Raw genomic sequence first — 17,821 nt, forward strand, 5'->3', positions numbered from 1 at the left:
GAGTTCAATACCCAACGGCCACACTTGGCAGAGTAGACAGCGAGCACAATGCAAAGGTGGGCTAATGGACAACTCTTTTGATTGTACATTCATTGATAGGTTGATTGACTGATTGACATTGAGCAGAACCTCTCTCTTTATGTTCCTTCCTCAGATGTCTCTCCACAGCTGGACAATGGTCTTTGCTGAAATTAATAGTGGATTAACAGTCAAAGGTAAGAGTGGACTAAGAGCAAACATATGTCGCTTGAGTAGAAAAAAGGTGAAACAATAAGCCAACAACAAAAACCAAAGAGTAATGTAAGAGTGCACTATTCAGACACACTGGGACACCAGCTGAGAGTTGGAGAGGTTTTTGACAAGACAGAATTTCATGTATCCCACTAACAGCCATATGTTTTTATTTTTCAGAAACTTCTGTTGTCCTAATGGTGGAATGGCCACTCTACTTATTGTTTTACATCCTACATATTTATTTCATTAAAAAATTTCCCTCACAGTGTCCTGTACATCTCTCATTCCTTTATGCATGACAGAAAATAAATGAAAAAAATTAAGCATTTGTGTAGTATTCCAGTTGTAGTATGTTGTGGGTCAAACTGAGACAATTGCTGTTTTGTGAGAGTGAGTGTGTGTGTGTGTGTGTGTGTAAATGTGCATGGCTGTGTGTGTTGTGTGTGTCTGGTTGTACATTATCTTAAGACATTCTGCAAGTACGTTGGGGGGTGAGTTTGTGTGCAGGCTATGGGAGTATGTGTTTACACCATGAGTGGTGGTGTTTCTAAGCAAGAGAGGCATACCTATCAACATGAGGCTGAAGCCACATTTATTTTGGATGGCCATACCTGAATAAAGTATTCATCCAGTAAGACCAGTTATGGTTCATAATGTTTATAGAGAACACACATATATGACACAAGAGTGCCAGGTATGTGTGTCCTTTAAATTGACAGCAATGTGACAAGGTACCCTAAAGTTATTTTATAATTCTGGAACTTTCCCTTTAATCTGAAGAAAGATCTGAATATTGACCAGTGACAAAACATACTGTAAAGGAACCTGTTACCCCATTTATGTCAATGAAAACATTTCAAAACATTGAAAACATCCTCTCCAGCTCTATAGTCACTCCACTGGATATTTCCTCACTGTTTCCATGGTTATTGTGTTGTCCTGATGCTATCATTCTCCGGTCATTCTTGGACAAATAGACTTCAACAACAGTGTCTTTGAAAAGTTTTAGGCCAGTGAATCTGAAGTAGTCGACTTCTCTCACTGGTGCTGTGAAGATCCCGACATCAGAGGAGACGCAGGGATGGATTAACACTGTCAGGCTCTCGGTAGGACACTTCAACAGCCTGGAAGTGATGATGGAGTGTTTATAGATGTCTGTGTGTGTGTGTGTGTGTGTGTGTGTGTGTATAACAATCAATTCACCACAACAAATATGCACTTCTTCTCGAGCCAGACTTTAATACATCATCACCCTGCGCCACTGCTACCCAGCTCATCACGGTGCACTGACAGCCATCATAACAGAGAACAAACATGCAAAGAAAAAGGAGGACAAGAAAGAAAAGACAAACTGAGGGAAGAGCAGAATGAAGTACAGATTGATGGAATGATGGAGTGAGAAAGAATAGACGAAACAGAAATGAACAAATAGATGAATTAATAAAGACAGGAGAAGGAAACAATGTAAACTCAAAAGTTGAGAATATTAATAATAACATGTACAATACAACAGTGACAAGATGAACATTCAAATGGAGAGACGGACAAGGAGCTGGAGATCATCAAACATGACATGTTACAGTTAACTTATTAGTGTGGTACAATGATCCAGTTTCAGTTTGGGTGATTAACAAATAACAGAACCTTCCAAAAACATTACAACCATCACCATCATCGATCAGGGTTATCATCATTATCACCATCCACCATTAATAGCATTATTTACTATGACTTCATTATTTGATATATACACAGAAATATTTGCAAGGTTCTGCTTCGCTTTGTATTCTTGGTTTTTCAACTCTTGATTTATTTTTAAGTACACTTGAAAATAAAATGTAATTTATCTTCTTTTTTGGAAAACATCTTGTGCACAGACGCACGCGCGCACGCGCGCACACGCACACACACACACACACACACACACACACGGTTTTGGAGTTGTCACGAGACCTTAACCTGATACACTTTGTTATTCACGCGCGCACACACCACGAGCAAGCACAACCACGCAAACACAAGCACACTCGCATTCATTCCCTTTCTCTCAAAACAGCATTTGTGGAGCACTCTAAATACTGAAAACCAGGCCGACCCTCAGCAAGCTAAGCACCAACACTTACCCCCCTCTCTGTCTCACACTCACCCACATTCACTCACACACACACACACTCTCTCTCACACACATTCACTCATACACACACTCACACACACACACACACACCCCCTTTGGAAGAGGAGCAGGGTTGACTTGGCGCGAGTTCTCTTTTACATTTGAAGTGTCTCGATTTGAAACAGTGTAAGATGGATAGCATTTACAGTAACAATCAGACTACACCTATCTGCCCCCTATCTACCGTCTACGGAGTAAAAAGACAAGAGTGTGAGAGATAGAGAGAGAGAGAGAGAGAGAGAGAGAGCTAGAGAACGAGAGCTTGGTCTCGTCTGTGGCAGTGGCTCTACAGGGAGGATAATACATTGATAAGTCTATTATGTTGAAGATGAAGGCAATAAGCTCGTCCCCCTGTCAGGTTGCATTGTCCTACAGCCTGTCTGCAGTCCTCATAGACGGGCGTGGTGGGTGGGGGGTGGGGGGGGGGTTGATGCCCAGTTTGCGTCTCTCTCCCCACATCCACCCTTCGTTGGGGAATTGGAGGGGGCGGCTTGCCATCTTTCCATATGTCTGGGTTAGTCCACTTTGCTGGGAGGGGGTGAGGTGAGGGGGGGGGGGGGGGGGGGGGCATTTTGGATCAGAAGATATGAGGGCACTCGTCCCAGTTGCCCTGATCTTTCGTCTCCCAGTAGCCCCCCTTGTAGACATGCATGGTCTCTCCCGACACGGGGTCATCAGTCCGCTCGAACCACATGGCCTGGTAGTTGTCCTGGTGGGCGGCTGGGGAGAGAAGAGAAATGTTGTTTGAATGAAGAGTCTAATCCACGGGTGGGCCACCATGGAGGCTTGGGAGAAGCAGCTCTGTCAGTGGAGGCCGGTGGAGGGAGAAATCGGAGGCCATCCTCTGATTTCTACCTCCACCAGCCTCCTATTGTCGACAGTACATTGTGACATTAGGACGCGGTACTCCTCAGGGTACTATAGTATTGCTGTAGTACTACTGTGTTGCTACTCAGGTAAATACTACTGCAACTTCTACAGTCCAGCTTCTACAAAAGAAGGGAGAGATTCACAAACTACACACACACAAAAACAGTTGGGGAAGACAGAGAGAAGAGAGAGAGAGAGGGGGGGGGGGGGGGTTACTTGCTTTTGAGCGGAGCCCCATGAGGACTTTCCATGCCTTCCACTGAAGGAGAACAAGATGGACAGAATGAGGGGAAATGATAGAAAAATATATGAAAAATAAATAAGAAAGATGAGAGTGTGTGTGTGTTTGTGTGTGTGTGTGTGTGTTTGTGTGTGTGTGTGAGTAGAGATGAATACTTGCTTTGATAAGGTGAGAGGGGTGGACCTTGAGGAGCTGTGAAAAGATTGAGGGAAAGATGTGTGTGATGATAGCTACATCAATAAATAGACAGATGGATAGATAGATAGATAGATAGACAGACAGATAGATAGATAGATAGAGACAGTACATAGATAGATAGATAGATAGATAGATAGATAGATAGATAGAGACAGTACATAGATAGATAGATAGATAGATAGATAGATAGATAGATAGATAGAGTAGACAGATGGATAGATAGACAGATAGATAGATACAGTAGATAGATAGATAGATAGATAGATAGATAGAGTAGACAGATGGATAGATAGACAGATAGATACAGTAGATAGATAGATAGATAGATAGATAGATAGATAGATAGATAGATAGACAGATAGATAGATAGAGACAGTACATAGATAGATAGATAGATAGATAGAGACAGTACATAGATAGATAGATAGATAGATAGATAGATAGATAGATAGATAGAGACAGTACATAGATAGATAGATAGATAGATAGATAGATAGAGACAGTACATAGATAGATAGATAGATAGATAGATAGATAGATAGATAGAGTAGACAGATGGATAGATAGACAGATACAGTAGATAGATAGATAGATAGATAGATAGATAGAGATAGATAGAGTAGACAGATGGATAGATAGACAGATAGATAGATACAGTAGATAGATAGATAGATAGATAGATAGATAGATACAGTAGATAGATAGACAGATAGATAGATAGATACAGTAGATAGATAGACAGATAGATAGACAGATAGATAGATAGATAGATACAGTAGATAGATAGACAGATAGATAGACAGATAGATAGACAGATAGATAGATGGATAGATACAGTAGATAGATAGACAGATAGATAGATAGATACAGTAGATAGATAGACAGATAGATAGACAGATAGATAGATAGATAGATACAGTAGATAGATAGACAGATAGATACAGTAGATAGATAGACAGACAGACAGATAGATAGATAGATACAGTAGATAGACAGACAGATAGATAGAGTAGACAGATACAGTAGATAGATACAGTAGATAGACAGAGTAAGATAGATAGATAGATAGATAGAGTAGACAGATACAGTAGATAGATAGATAGATAGATAGACAGATAGATAGATGCTACTTGCTTCCAAAAGGCGTGTAAGGAGGGGTGTCCTCTGTGTCAGCTGAACAAAAAGAGTTATGAAATTATGAAAAGGAGGGAGGAGAGATATGGGAGAAAAATGAATCTTTCATTTAACCTCCTAAACACCCTCACACTTCCGAGTGAGATGGGAAATCTACAGCCATCTTGATTCTACGACTGGGCTGTTTCGCTACAATGGGGTTCTGCTGCTTGACATGACTGAGTAAGAACACTCTAAATCAGGGGTGCCCACCCCTCCTCCTGGACGGTTGTCACTCCAACCCTAACCCCCCTAGCATACCTGTTTCAGCTAAAAAGGTCTGGAGGAGAAGCTCGAAGAACCCAGGAGGAAGGTTAAGCACCCCTGCTCTAAATCAATGGCCTATATTCACTCACAACTGGGAGCCAGATTTCAGGGACAAGTGGAAAATAGTACTGTTCAGAATGTCTCTCACGCACACGCACACTCACACGCACACGCGCACACTCACACGCACACGCACACGCACACGCACACGCACACGCACACACAAACTATTCATGGCTGGCATTATCTTATGCAGTGGGCATTAAGTAGTTTTACACTTCATGAAATTCTTTGGTTGGGTTAGCTACAGTAGCTAGCTACCACCTATCTACTCAAGAGACTGTAGCTAAAGACAAAGCAACTGCTACCCAGAGAGAAATGAGTGTCAGGAAGAAGGACAATAAGAGAGAGAGAGGGGAGAGAGAGAGAGAATGAGGGAGTGTGCTATGACAGAGGGAGGGAGTGGTACTTGCTTTCGTCTGGAGCCTCGCTCGCTTCAGTACCGACCTCCACTGCATGGACTACAGAGAACACACAACAAAGAATGGAAGGATTGAAGAAAGAAGGGAAAATGAAAATGGAGAAATGAGTTTTTCCAGAAGATGAGGGATCAGATGTATTCACCAACACCCACCTCATTATGGAGCAGTGTGTGTGTGTGTGTGTGTGTGTTTGTTAGGGTTGAATAGCGGGAACCGGGTTCCTGAGATTTCCCACTCCAACCCATTCCCGAGATAAATAATTGCGGGAGACCGGTAATGATGATACATTATTTCTATGAACAGCGTGATGTGAAAATGGAACTGTTAAATGACTTGCAACGTCTAAATCTGGCTTCTCTGTGGCCTTCTCTGCATGATCAATCATCAACGCTCAGTGTGTGTGTGTGTGCGCATGCTGTGTTACCATATTTCCTGACACAAAATCGACATCAATTCAAAGCGCCCTCATTGTTTATGCTGAAGCTGTACACGCTACTTCAATTCATTCAAACATGACAAGACAAAGGAGATGGTGGTGGACTTTAGGAGGACTAGGGTCTACCTGTCTCCTGTTTCCATCCAGGGAGAGGATGTGGAGGTGGTCCAGAGCTACAAGTACCTGGGGGTGCACCTGGACAATAAACTGGACTAGACTGGTAACACAGATGTCCTGTACAAGAGGGGCCAGAGCCGGCTTTATTTTCTGAGGAGGCTCAGGTCCTTTGGCGTATGCAGGATTCTGCTGAACATGTTCTACCAGTCAGAGGTGGCCAGCGCAGTGCTGTACAAGGTGGTATGCTGGGGGGGCAGCATCAAAGAAGGTGACACCAAGAGGCTGAACAAGCTTATTAGGAAAGCTGGTTCTGTCCTCGGTGTCACCCTGGACACTCTGGAGGAGGTGGCCATTAGGAGGATGAGGATGACCTTGGCTCCTGGCCATCATGAACAATCCCTCCCATCCCCTACATGTCACTGTGGCAGAGCAGAGAATCTCCTTTAGCAACAGATTATTACAACCACGTTGCACTAAGGAGCGCTATAGATCTTTTCTGCCTGCCGCAATAAGACAGTACAACTCCTCCTCCAGCTGGCTCGATTGGGGTGATCAGAGTCAGGTTGGGGGATGTTAAATCACACTGCACTGTTCTTACTGTATATAATGTTTAAGATGTCTATTTTATTTTATATACAATTTTCACTTTATTTTGTTGTTATTATTTGTGATGCGAGCTGCTGTAACGCCTTAATTTCCCCTCAGGGATCAATAAAGTACCTATCTATTTATCGATGTCGGCTTGCACTTCTGCTGTGTAGCAGAGCTTCAGTAAAATAAATGACACCGAGGCACAATGCGCTGAATCTGCAAGCGGAAAATGAAATGTGCAGACGGCAGGACAAGTGGATTGATCCTCCGTGCAGGACTACACCCTGAAAATGGCGAGGCAAATGCAGAGAGGGCTTCGGTGGAGAGCGTTGTTGCTTCTGAATTCCAGAAATTCCCAGACTCCCTCAGAAATTCTGAATGATGAATGATTTAGAATGACACTACCTGTTCGCGGTAAAAAAAAAAAAAGGGATTTATTCTCGGGATGGAAAATGTGTAAAATGACGGGAAAATATTCAAACTGTGTGTGTGTGTGTGTGAGTGTGTGTGTGTGTGTGTGTGTGTGATAGAGAAGGAGACAACAGGTCCAGCAACAGAAAGACCGAGGAGGGAAAAGAGGAGGATAGGTGGTACTTGCTTTTCAGAGGCGAGTCAGTGATGGAGTCCTCAATGACAGCTTGGAGGAGAGAGACAGACAGACAGACAGACAGACGGGTGAACGACAGACAGACAGACAGACACAGGAGGAAAGCCACAGACCGATCCACAGACACACCACAAAAGGACAGAAATGCAGAAAACCAGACAAAGCGTCACACTTTGTCCATTTTTCCATGATGTCTAATGACCCCTTTTCTCCTTCGCTCTCTCCTGCCTCCAAACAACTCTCTCTTACCATCCTCAGATGGGTTCCCTGCGCGTGCCGCCTCCATCCCCCTCTCCTCTCCCTCCTCGGGTGGGCTGGCTGTGCGTATGGCCTCCCTCTCTCTCTCCCGACGTACGATGCGCTGTTTCTCCTCCAGGCGTTGTTTCTCGGCGTTGGCCTCGTCCCACCGCCCCTCCTCCATCAGGCGCTGGTCGGGGCGTCGCCGGCTATCCGTCGGGGCCACGCCCTCCTCGGGCTCGTTGAGGGTCAGCGCCAGCGAGGAGAAGTAGTACATGGTCTCTGCTCCCTCACTGCCAAGAGGAGAGGGTGGGAAGAGACGGCGAATGAGGAAAGAGAAGAACGGGTATGTTTGTATCCCCCCCCTCCCCTCTTTTAGCATGCGCAAACGTAGCCCCTACACACATGCACATCCCCCAGAGAGGTCAGAGCACCTTCCTTATGATGCCAGCAACACTCCAGTCGCCGTCACCGGGGATTGAACCAGCAACCTCCCTGTTACTGGCCTGCCTCTCGAACCTCAAGGCTACCAGCCGCCCCCAAATTTCAATTATAATAAACAATGTAAACAATGTGAGCACATGCACACACAGACACAGACACACTCACGGTAGAGGGTTCTTCTTCCAGAGTTCGCGGGCTTTGAGGGTCTGGTAGACCGTCTTCTGTTTGCCCTCTGTGCCGTTCTCCCCTCCTTTACTGCTCTGCATCACCCTGGAGAACTCCATCTTCTCATCCCACGTCCCCGACAACACGTAGTGGGCCTTCCCCTCCTTGTCTGTCACCACGCCTGTCACCTGGGGGGGGAGAGAGATAGAGAGACAGAGGGAGAGAGAGAGACAGAGAGACAGAGAGAGAGAGAGAGACAGAGAGAAAGACTTTATTGATGGGGTGATTCCACCACAGGACTTGCTTCCACCAGTGGCTTTGAGATTGACAGAGAAGGAACGAGGGATGAAGAGGGAGAGAGTTGGGTGCTGAACGATGTGTTTATCTGTGTTGACGACGCTGAAAGAGAGAATGACAGAGCCGGTGGGTTGGTGAGGGTCACCATCAGACACCCACCTTCCTGGCCACGTCTCTGGAGAAGTAGCTGTAGGGGGCGAACTTGAGGTGGCATCGATCGCCCGTCAGATGGTTCACCACGTCTATCTCTCCCGACTGGGGGGGGGTGGGAGAGAGAAGGAGAAAATAAATCGAAAGTTCAGAACAAAGGAACAGATCACCACAGAATCTAAGTTTGTCCCATGTTTTCATGCCTCCGAAGTGGTCTAATTTTTAACTGCTACGATCTTCCCAATGAGTTATTCCTTTAAACCACCATGGACTCGAGGCTCATATTGTGATGTAAGCGGTGACAAGAGCAGCCATCTAGACATACAGGACATCACCTTTTTTTGTGTGTTGCTGCCTGCCTTGGTTTGGTTAAAACCGTCATTTTCGTACTATGGATCGAAATATACCTGTCATAGGTGGAGTTTCAGTGGGTATCATTAGTAGATAATACGGCCAGCACTCTCAAATAAAGTCAAATACATGATATGTTTGATGCATATCAGCAGTCACTACTGTGTGTGTTCAGTGTGGATGTTACCTGGTCGATCCACAGTTTGCCCACGATGATGTTGTGTACTGTTGTAGTGACCTTCTTCCACGAGTAGTGATTGTTGCTCTTCTCAAACATGCACTGGATAGAACCTGGAAGGAGGAAGAGAGATGAGGAGATTACGCCAAGGCAATCAGGCACAAACAGGTGTGTGTACACACACACACACACACACACACACACACACTTTTTCCCTCTTACCCAGGGGCATGATCGAGAGGTATTTGCCCCTGAACTTGCTGGCAAGGGCGATCTCCTGTCTGAGGGTCCAGCCCCGTTCGGAGATGGCATGGTGGGCAGCTGCAGGTGGGTGGTGACTCACCTGGGGGGTGGGGGGTGGCGGGGAGGAGAGGAGGGTGTAAAAGACAGTCGATAACAAGGTAAGGACATGAATGAACACAGAGGTAATACATAGACCAGCAGGGGACAGAACAACTTGGCTCAGTGCTCAACCCACTGAAGGATTGCTGAAGGACACATGAGTGTAACTGTTATTGGGTCTTATGTGTGTGTGTGTGTGTGTGTGTGTGTGTGTGTTTACTATGTATAGAGAGCTGTAGTTTGACACATGTACCACTAGAGGGCGGTGAAGTCTAGTGGCTGGGACGAGCAGTGCGTTGTGTATCTATCAGAGAGGAGTTTCAGCACCACTGAAGACAGACAGCGCTCTCACTCACTCGGCAGTGTCACACTGGCTGTCTGCCAGAGGTGCCCAGACACAGAACAGAAGAGGATGCACTAGAATAGAACGGAACACAACCAAATCTCTCCATCTTACTTTACCGAACTTTCACACAAGTCTCTCTGTCCTATCACTCCGTACACTCCCTCCCCCTTCCAATCTTCCCTCTCCCTTCCCTCTCTCTCTCCCTCCCTCCCTCACCTGTTCACACAGTGACCTATAGCCGCTGTCTCTGAGCCTGTCCAGTTCGTAGGTCTCCCCCAGGAGGGGGTTGAAGGGTTTGCCTGTGCGGTAGACCGTGGTGGAGTAGGAGGAGACGGTGAAGGCCGCGACGTAGCACAGCTGCTCCAGGGAGCTCTGGCACTTGGCCGCCTTGTCCAGCAGCTCCGAGTACTCCAGGTCCTCGGACAGACGCTGGAGCATGGAGATGGGCTCGTTGAAGTTCACCTGAGGGAGAGATGGTGGGGAGGTTGGGGGGTTCAGTCAACATCCTTTTAGTTAGCCACTGTGCTTGACTGCAGACCCCAAAGAGCGACCGCTACTTTCCTCAATTCAGCCACTTCATAGGCCCTCCCAAGTCACAGCAATCGCCAATGAGCAGGTTTATTCATTCATAAAACACCTGTATATCTATTGCTCTGTAAAACCCCAGACGACACTGATATTAGATCATTTCGGAACGTGAGGCTGACGCACATCTTCGGTGCTGTATCGGTGCATCGTGGGAGGAATATGAGCCGATACAGATATTTCTGTAGAAGGCCAACATCGTCCGATAACATCGCTGCTCCGATATGTCTGTCAGGCACTACTTCTTTGCACCCATACATGGTGCTAATAGGACTAGAAAGACAAACACACACGCACACACAGAGAGACAGACAGACAGACAGACAGACAGACAGACAGACAGACAGACAGACACACACCCAGACACACACACACAGTGTTTGTGTGTCTTACAGGCATGGGGATCTTGGAGAGCTCCTTGCCGATGCAGTTCTTCATGATGCTCCACAAGTTGAGCGAATAGTTGGGCTTGTCTGGGATATGGGTCCGCCTCTTCTTCACTGGCTCCACCTCCTGGGGCAGTGGGGACTCCGGATTGGATGCCAGAGACTGTTCATCAAGCTGGAGTGAGAAAAGGCACACAAATGCAGATTATACTCAAATCACAATAGCACTTCCTATAAAAAAAAGAAAAAAGAAACGTAAAATAAAAATAAATTGGGAATTATTTGATGACTCACCGATTGGTCGTCCATTCCGGTCTCACTGCTGAATCCGCTGACGTTGCTGCCTGACCTCCTGAGAAAAGAGAAGAAATCAATATTTTTCTACGAGCTAAGTGTCTCACTCAGAAGCAAACTACTTTCTTTGCCACAGGAAAGAGGGAATGAGAGAAAAATAGAAGGAGAGAGAGAGGGAAAGACAACAAAAGAGAGGTGGAGGTAGACACTGACCTGTGGTATTTGGGGTCAGCAGGCACAGTGATGTAATCCTGTACATCCTCCATGGCGTCAAAGAACTCATTCTCATCATCCTCGTCACTCGCGTCCCCCTTCCCTGAGCCTGACCCTGTGTGTGTGTGTGTGTGTGTGTGAGAGAGAGAGAGAGAGAGAGAGAGAGAGAGAGAGAGAGAGAGAGAGAAAAGAGTGAGGATTTCATATCCATCACGGGGGGGGGTCAAACTGGGAGGCAGACTCAGGGAAGGTAGGGGTTGGAAGTTAGGGGTCATGACCTTACCCTTGTTGTCTATGGCAGGGTTGCTGAGAGAGGAGGGCAGGACTGTGGCCCCTCTGAAGGCCCTCTCCAGGTGGTTGTGTTGCTTGGCCAGCTGCTCCAGAGTTTCCTCCAGTCGTACTCTCTGGTCTCTCTCTGTCTGCAGAGCCTTCTGCCACCTCTTACTGTGGGTCTGGGCGAGGGCCAGGAAGTCTCGACACGCCTGGAGAGAGTAACGTGAGAGCAACGGGTCCTAAATCTGCATCAACCACTCAAGACACAGTTCAACCATCCCATACGGAGGGGGGGGGGGGGGGGAGGTGGGGGGGGTCTGGGTTTTCACCAGGACATGTCTCTGCACGCTGGGAGAGACATGTCAAACTGAACATCACTGCAACGCCTCAAAAACATTCATACGACACTTAAGACACAGCCAACACCAATCTATACACCCCCCCCTTCACCCCCACCCCCAGCCCTACCGGACCCCCCCTTCCCCCACACCCCGCCCCTCCACACTTGTACAACCTGCTCTTACTCCATACCACTGCTCTTCTGTACATATCTGTCTATACTGTTCATAATGTACATATTCCTATATTTTCTTTAATACTACTGTTAATACACCGCACATATCTGTACATACCTGTTTATACTGTTCATACAGCATTCCATATTTTATTTATTCTGCTATCTACCCTAATGCTACTGTTAATACATACATACTGCTAGACTGCATTGCCTATACAGCTCATATGCTGCTACACTGTTCATACTGCAACCTATTTATTCTGCTTATAATGCCACTGCTAATTCATATACTGCACTACTTGTACTATACTGCACTACTTACTGCTCATATACTGCACTACCTGTATATACTGTTCATTGCACTTTCTGCTTTTTTGCACTTCTGGTTAGACGCTAACTGCATTTCGTTGTCTCTGTACTTGTACTCTGCACAATGACAATAAAGTTGAATCTAATCTAATCTAATCATACTCACGTTGATCATGGCGTTGGAGGTGATGCGGAAAAGCGTGGCTCTCTCAGTCACCTGTCTGATCTTGTCACCTGTCTCGCCTCCTATCCGCACCCCCTCCAGCTCAGAGAGAGACCTGGGGGCAGAGAGAGAGAGACCGGTTGGTTCCTCCATACCGATGTGACATCCCTTTCACTTCCAGTCCCTTGAATGACCGTCGCTGACCCTCCCTTTAAATCATCCACAGACCTCCAAATTGCAAACAAGTGTTGAATAACGCTTTCAAGAGCTCTCCTCTCGGCTCAAACTGTCGGCTTATAACACCCACTTATAAATGTGCTATGAATGCATAATGACTGTATTCTCGAGGTAAAGCGTTACAACTGTCTTCTTTAGAGCCCACAATGGGAAATGAATAAGAACCCATCAAGGAGCCAATCGAAGAGCGCCCGGCTTGACCCCTGACCTTTGCAGGGCAGAGCCGTGCTTGGCGATGAGGTCGTTGCAGGTGCTGAGGTCCTCCACCTTACTGCCCAGGGTGCGAAGCGTGGACTGGACCTCCGAGTTCCGTCCGCTACCACCCTGACCGCCCGCAGGGGGCGACGTAGGACACTCGTCACCGGAGTCGTCTGGAGAAAGAAGAAGAAGAAGAAGAAGAAGAAGAAAAGAGAAGGAGAAAGGGGAAAACAGGAAGGGTTTTAATATGAGGGTCGAAATAACCTTCCACTTTTACAGAGGCAAACGTCAATAGTCTTATCTTGCACAAACACACGACAGCTGTGACGGTTATGGGGTTACTGGCGGTTGCTTGAGGACAACGGTTTTTTGGAGGGAGAGACAGTTGCACGCGCTCTGTCCCTCAATAAATGCGCTATAAATAAATGATCTAGCACACTTGATGCGGGGGAGGGGAGGTAGGCCTGAATAAGCCAGACAATGTAAACATGCTTGTGTTCCTGACACGGAACTTAAAAGGAAGAGGCCTAATAATAGACTGAACAAACTTCTTATAGTTCACCTATTCTGCTATTAAATGGACACATGTTTATTTCGCTCTGCGAGCCTGTTATTTTCAAAGGACACGCGCAACAATCTATTTGCGCTGACTAGGCTTCGTGTGTCTTTTGTGTTGTGTTTGACTTTTTCTATTTCTCACGCGGCAGCTGCCTATTGCTATTTTATTTGCGTAGGAAAAAACAAAACAAACAATATTTCTGTTCCATGCGTTCATATGGCAGGCACTTTGGTTAAATGTGTGAACTGTTGTTCGTGCTTTCTGTTGAATCAATAAAAGTTCTTCTGATAAACACTGGATGTGTTCATTAGCTACTCAGTAATAGCAACAGCAGTCAACCACAAGGTTATTCTGGCTCTGTCCTGTGTTAAGAGTTGTGTCCCCGTTGTAAAACAGTGTATTTGTGTGCCAACCGGCCATGACGCAAAATTCCATGACCCTCATGAGCACTAAAACACACACATGCACACACACACTCACTCACTTTCTTCCATTGCACTGACACACCCTCTTTGGAGAGAGACACACACACCCTCTTTGGAGAGAGACACACTCTCACACACACACACACACACACACACACACACACACACACACACACACACACACACACACACACACACACACACACACACACACACCCTCTGCCTCACCAGACTCAGCCTGATTGCGGACGGCCTTGGCCTTGGCCAACTCCAGGGCCGTGATCCAGCGCTGACGCTCCACCTCGGTGCTGGCCTTCAGGTGGTAGGTCTGGGCCCCGCCGTTGGAGATGACAAAGTTACACGAGTCCTCCACCGCGATGTTGGCTGTGGCCAGGTTGATGGTGCCCCTGCACGTGTGACCCATCTCTGCCTGGGTCCTGGAGAGAGGGGGAAGGGGGAAGGGAAGGGGGTGGGGAGGTACAGAGGATGGGGGTAGGGACCGAGAGAGGAGGCAGAGGAAAGAAAACGAGTAGTCGATGGGAGAGAAGGGGTAGAGAGAGAGAGAGAGAGAGAGAGGGGGGGGGGGGGGGGAGTTGAATGCTTTAACAAGCAGAGATACAATCTCCTCAAGTGAGAATTGGAGTAAAACAGCCTCATGTTACACAACACTGTAGAAGTACTGAATGGGCAACAACGAACTCGGCTCCACACGGACGCTCTCCTTTAGATACTACACACTCATTTTAGAAACACTGACAAACAGGCTCCGACAGCAGAGAGGAACTACTCTGTCTGCACCCGGGGGGGAGGGGACAGCGGGACACGACTCTCCAATAACAGTCAGTTGTAATACAAACCAGATGACTACAGCCGTGTGCCTGCACGTTGTCTAGCTAAACTGCTGATAAGGGACCAAGACAGATCAAAGGTGTTTCAATAGTAGGGAACAATGTTATCCATTATCTGAACTTCTTGTTCCACAGATAGCGGTTTGGCAATCAAGCATGGTTCCACCTTGTGTATATTGCAACCACAGCACAGACTCAGCAACAATCAGAAAGGAAAGAGACAACATTGGAAAAATGACTCAGGAGATAAATGAATAGTGTGTGAATTGTAGGATGGGCAAACAGCACTGTTTGCATAGATAATCATGCACACACACACACATATATTAATCATTGTTATGTTCATGAAACCAGTTTGAGATGACTTTTGCTTTGTGGCATGGTGCATCGTCATGCTGGAAGTAGCCATGAGAAGATGGGTCAATTGTGGCCATGACGGGATGCACATGGTCAGCCACAATACTCAAATAGGCTGTGGCATTCAAACGATGATTGATTGGTACAAACGGGCCCAAAGTGTACCAAGAAAACATTCCCCACACCATTCCACCACCTCCACCATGAGAAGGTATACAGGTGTTCCTCAAAGTGCTTGGTGAGTGTGTGTGTGTGTGTGTGTGTGTGTGTTATATATATATATATATATACATACATATACACACACACACACACACACACACACACACACACACACACACACACACACACACACACACACACACACACACTCATACTGTATACTCACAGAGTACAGTCAGTGATCCAAGTAGCCAACACACTATGTATCATAAGACAAAGTTTTAGCTGGCTACAGAATAACCATTTTTCAAGGGTATAACAATGTCCATCCACTGACCTGTAGTACGACAGTAAACCGTTGCTCAGGACGAACCATCGTCGCTGGTAGCCCTTGATGTAATTCGTCCATTTGAACAGCCAACCTTTGTACGTGTCTCCGGCGGGTGTCGGAGTGGGCGCCTTGGGCTCCGACATCACGACAGCCGAGGCTTCACAGTGTCCGATTTGTTTGCCCTGATGAGACGAAAATAGTTCAGCCAACCTGAAGGTGACAGATGACAGAAGTATGCCCACACTCTCAGTCGCTGCTACATCGACCGTGTTGAGTCCAAAACACATCCAATGCACTGAGAAAGCTTCCTGATCTGACAACCTTCCTGATATAGATCGCAACCTACTTTTTGTTTGACTTGACAAGCCGCTACAATTGGGTGGGCTAGAGAAAGTCCTCTAACTAAGCAAGCCCGGTAGAGGCTCCAGACAGACAGTCCCAAGTTGGGTTTGACAACTCGATAGCCACTGACTTGACAGGTGACAGCGTATGGCAGCTTCGAAGACAAGGAGTTAGCTCGTCCACTGCAACCAAATGCACTTATTCTCAATTAAATGCGGTACGTCGAGTACACGTGTATCATAACACGATGCATAGCTGATTAAATAGCTATTGAAATCGATACGACCAGTGATATCAAGTTGGCAAACCAACACGGCACTGTGAGGCTTTGAAAGCAAATTCACTTGCTAGCTTAGCGAGCGAGCTAACGCAGGTAGCTAAATAGTTAGCTAGACGAGAGTCAGGGGAGAAGATGATGCGACTTGCGAGACGAAGGCAAGCTACCCAATTCATTTCTACAATTTGACAGGTCTCTTAAAGCACAGGCGATACATTTAGCGATCATGTCGGTAAGACTTTACAAGCCTCCATCAAGCGCTTTATCAATAAGACTTGACCAAGCACTGTCAACAATGCATAAATCACCCAAACGTTAGCTAGCGGCCTAACAACCCACACAAGCCTGATGCTGCAGTCGGGCATGACACGGGCTTCACGACAATGACATGCGGGTCCATCTTTGCAAGAGGACGTTGTCCACGGACCACCGATGCATTATTGAGCAGCGTAATAACTGAAAAGACTTCTCTAGCGACGATCGAAATGGAAGACATTTAGTTCTGCTCTAGCGAGCTAATCAACACAATCATTTGCACACAACCAACCTTAATCACGGGAAAAAAACTGACGCAATTTCCTTGTGCTAGCTTGATGACTTCAACATCCGACTGTCAAGTGAGGGTCCAGCCGTGTGAGACTGGACATGGATCAAAAATGAAAGTCACTGACGAGTTATTCTAGATGTCAAGTACTATTCAACAGCCAAAGTATACATGAAATGCGCGTAAAAAAGCACGTCAGTAATACGTGTAGGCGTTAAGTATGTGTTGTGGGTTTTACTTTTTTTTTTTTTTTTTAATAGTTAACATTAAATCGACATGTAAACAACATGTTCAATGAAGTTGTTGTTTTTACTCTTTTTTTTTTCTTTTTTTTTTTTGTTGACATAAAATCAACATGTAAACAGATTTTTAGCTGGAATTTCGCTCAGGTGCGTGGGTCATCCACAGCGCTTGTGCGCCATCTACTGGGCAGGTTGATTAGTAAACCTTAGATTTCTCGTCGCCGTTTCTGTCACCATCACCTGTGCGTGTGACAGACGACTTTCTACCAGTTGCTGTGATTCTAATCATCATTTTATGTGAGCAGATCTTAGCATGGCGATGTGAAATAAAATATAATATAGTTTCTTGGTTGTTTGTTTGTTTGTTCATTATTCGATTGTAATCTTCTGGCCACAAAGTAAGGACTGGGATCTGGCTAAACTATTGATCCATATGAAGGATTTCTTTATGAAGGATCGATTCTCTGCTCTCTCATGAAATTGCAACTTTTAGGAAAAATCAAAGATGATCTAAAACCTTTGCCTTACTGCAATACACAGGCAAATAAACATCCGAGAGTCGAAATAGTACCGTATCCCAGGGGATATTTGCCGTCCTATGCATTCATATCATATACTTTATACACATGTACAGACGTTTTGATAAATTCTCTTTATGTC

General features: G+C 46.0%; 1 protein-coding gene across 4 annotated transcripts; it reads right to left on the reverse strand.

Moving 5' to 3' along the window:
* Positions 1 to 1,454: 1,454 nt before the first annotated feature.
* LOC310821107 (oxysterol-binding protein 1-like) lies at positions 1,455 to 17,141 on the reverse strand. Of its 4 annotated transcripts, none has more exons than XM_083693002.1 (16): positions 16,923 to 17,141; positions 15,763 to 15,938; positions 14,287 to 14,495; positions 13,085 to 13,247; positions 12,643 to 12,754; positions 11,661 to 11,859; positions 11,378 to 11,492; positions 11,165 to 11,222; positions 10,878 to 11,045; positions 10,116 to 10,361; positions 9,434 to 9,554; positions 9,221 to 9,324; positions 8,692 to 8,787; positions 8,236 to 8,423; positions 7,639 to 7,919; positions 1,455 to 3,127 (listed from the first exon to the last, which is right to left on the reverse strand). In XM_083693002.1, the coding sequence occupies exons 2-16, from the start codon at positions 15,897 to 15,899 to the stop codon at positions 2,985 to 2,987; spliced, it is 2,340 nt and encodes a 779-aa protein (XP_083549128.1). In that variant the 5' UTR covers positions 15,900 to 15,938; positions 16,923 to 17,141; the 3' UTR covers positions 1,455 to 2,984. The 4 variants fall into 4 exon arrangements, with proteins under 4 accessions (XP_083549128.1, XP_083549130.1, XP_083549129.1 ...); XM_083693004.1 differs by lacking the exon at positions 16,923 to 17,141 and adding an exon at positions 16,715 to 16,731; XM_083693003.1 differs by lacking the exon at positions 16,923 to 17,141 and adding an exon at positions 16,103 to 16,109.
* Between the last annotated feature and the right edge of the window lie 680 nt (positions 17,142 to 17,821).

The sequence above is a fragment of the Argentina silus genome (assembly GCF_951799395.1).
Source record: "Argentina silus genome assembly, chromosome: 21".
Classification (NCBI taxonomy): domain Eukaryota; kingdom Metazoa; phylum Chordata; class Actinopteri; order Argentiniformes; family Argentinidae; genus Argentina; species Argentina silus.

What these genes read in the sequence shown, in the direction of transcription:
- LOC310821107 (XM_083693001.1), bottom strand. Translation starts at nt 16,043, where the DNA reads ATGTGTTTTGGACTCAACACGGTCGATGTAGCAGCGACTGAGAGTGTG. An exon ending in TCTCCAAGATCCCCATGCCT is followed by an intron (nt 10,362 to 10,877) that starts GTAAGACACACA and finishes TCTCTCCCTCAG; the next exon opens with GTGAACTTCAACGAGCCCAT. An exon ending in AGGGAACCCATCTGAGGATG is followed by an intron (nt 3,128 to 7,638) that starts GTAAGAGAGAGT and finishes TTCTCTCCCCAG; the next exon opens with CCGCCCACCAGGACAACTAC.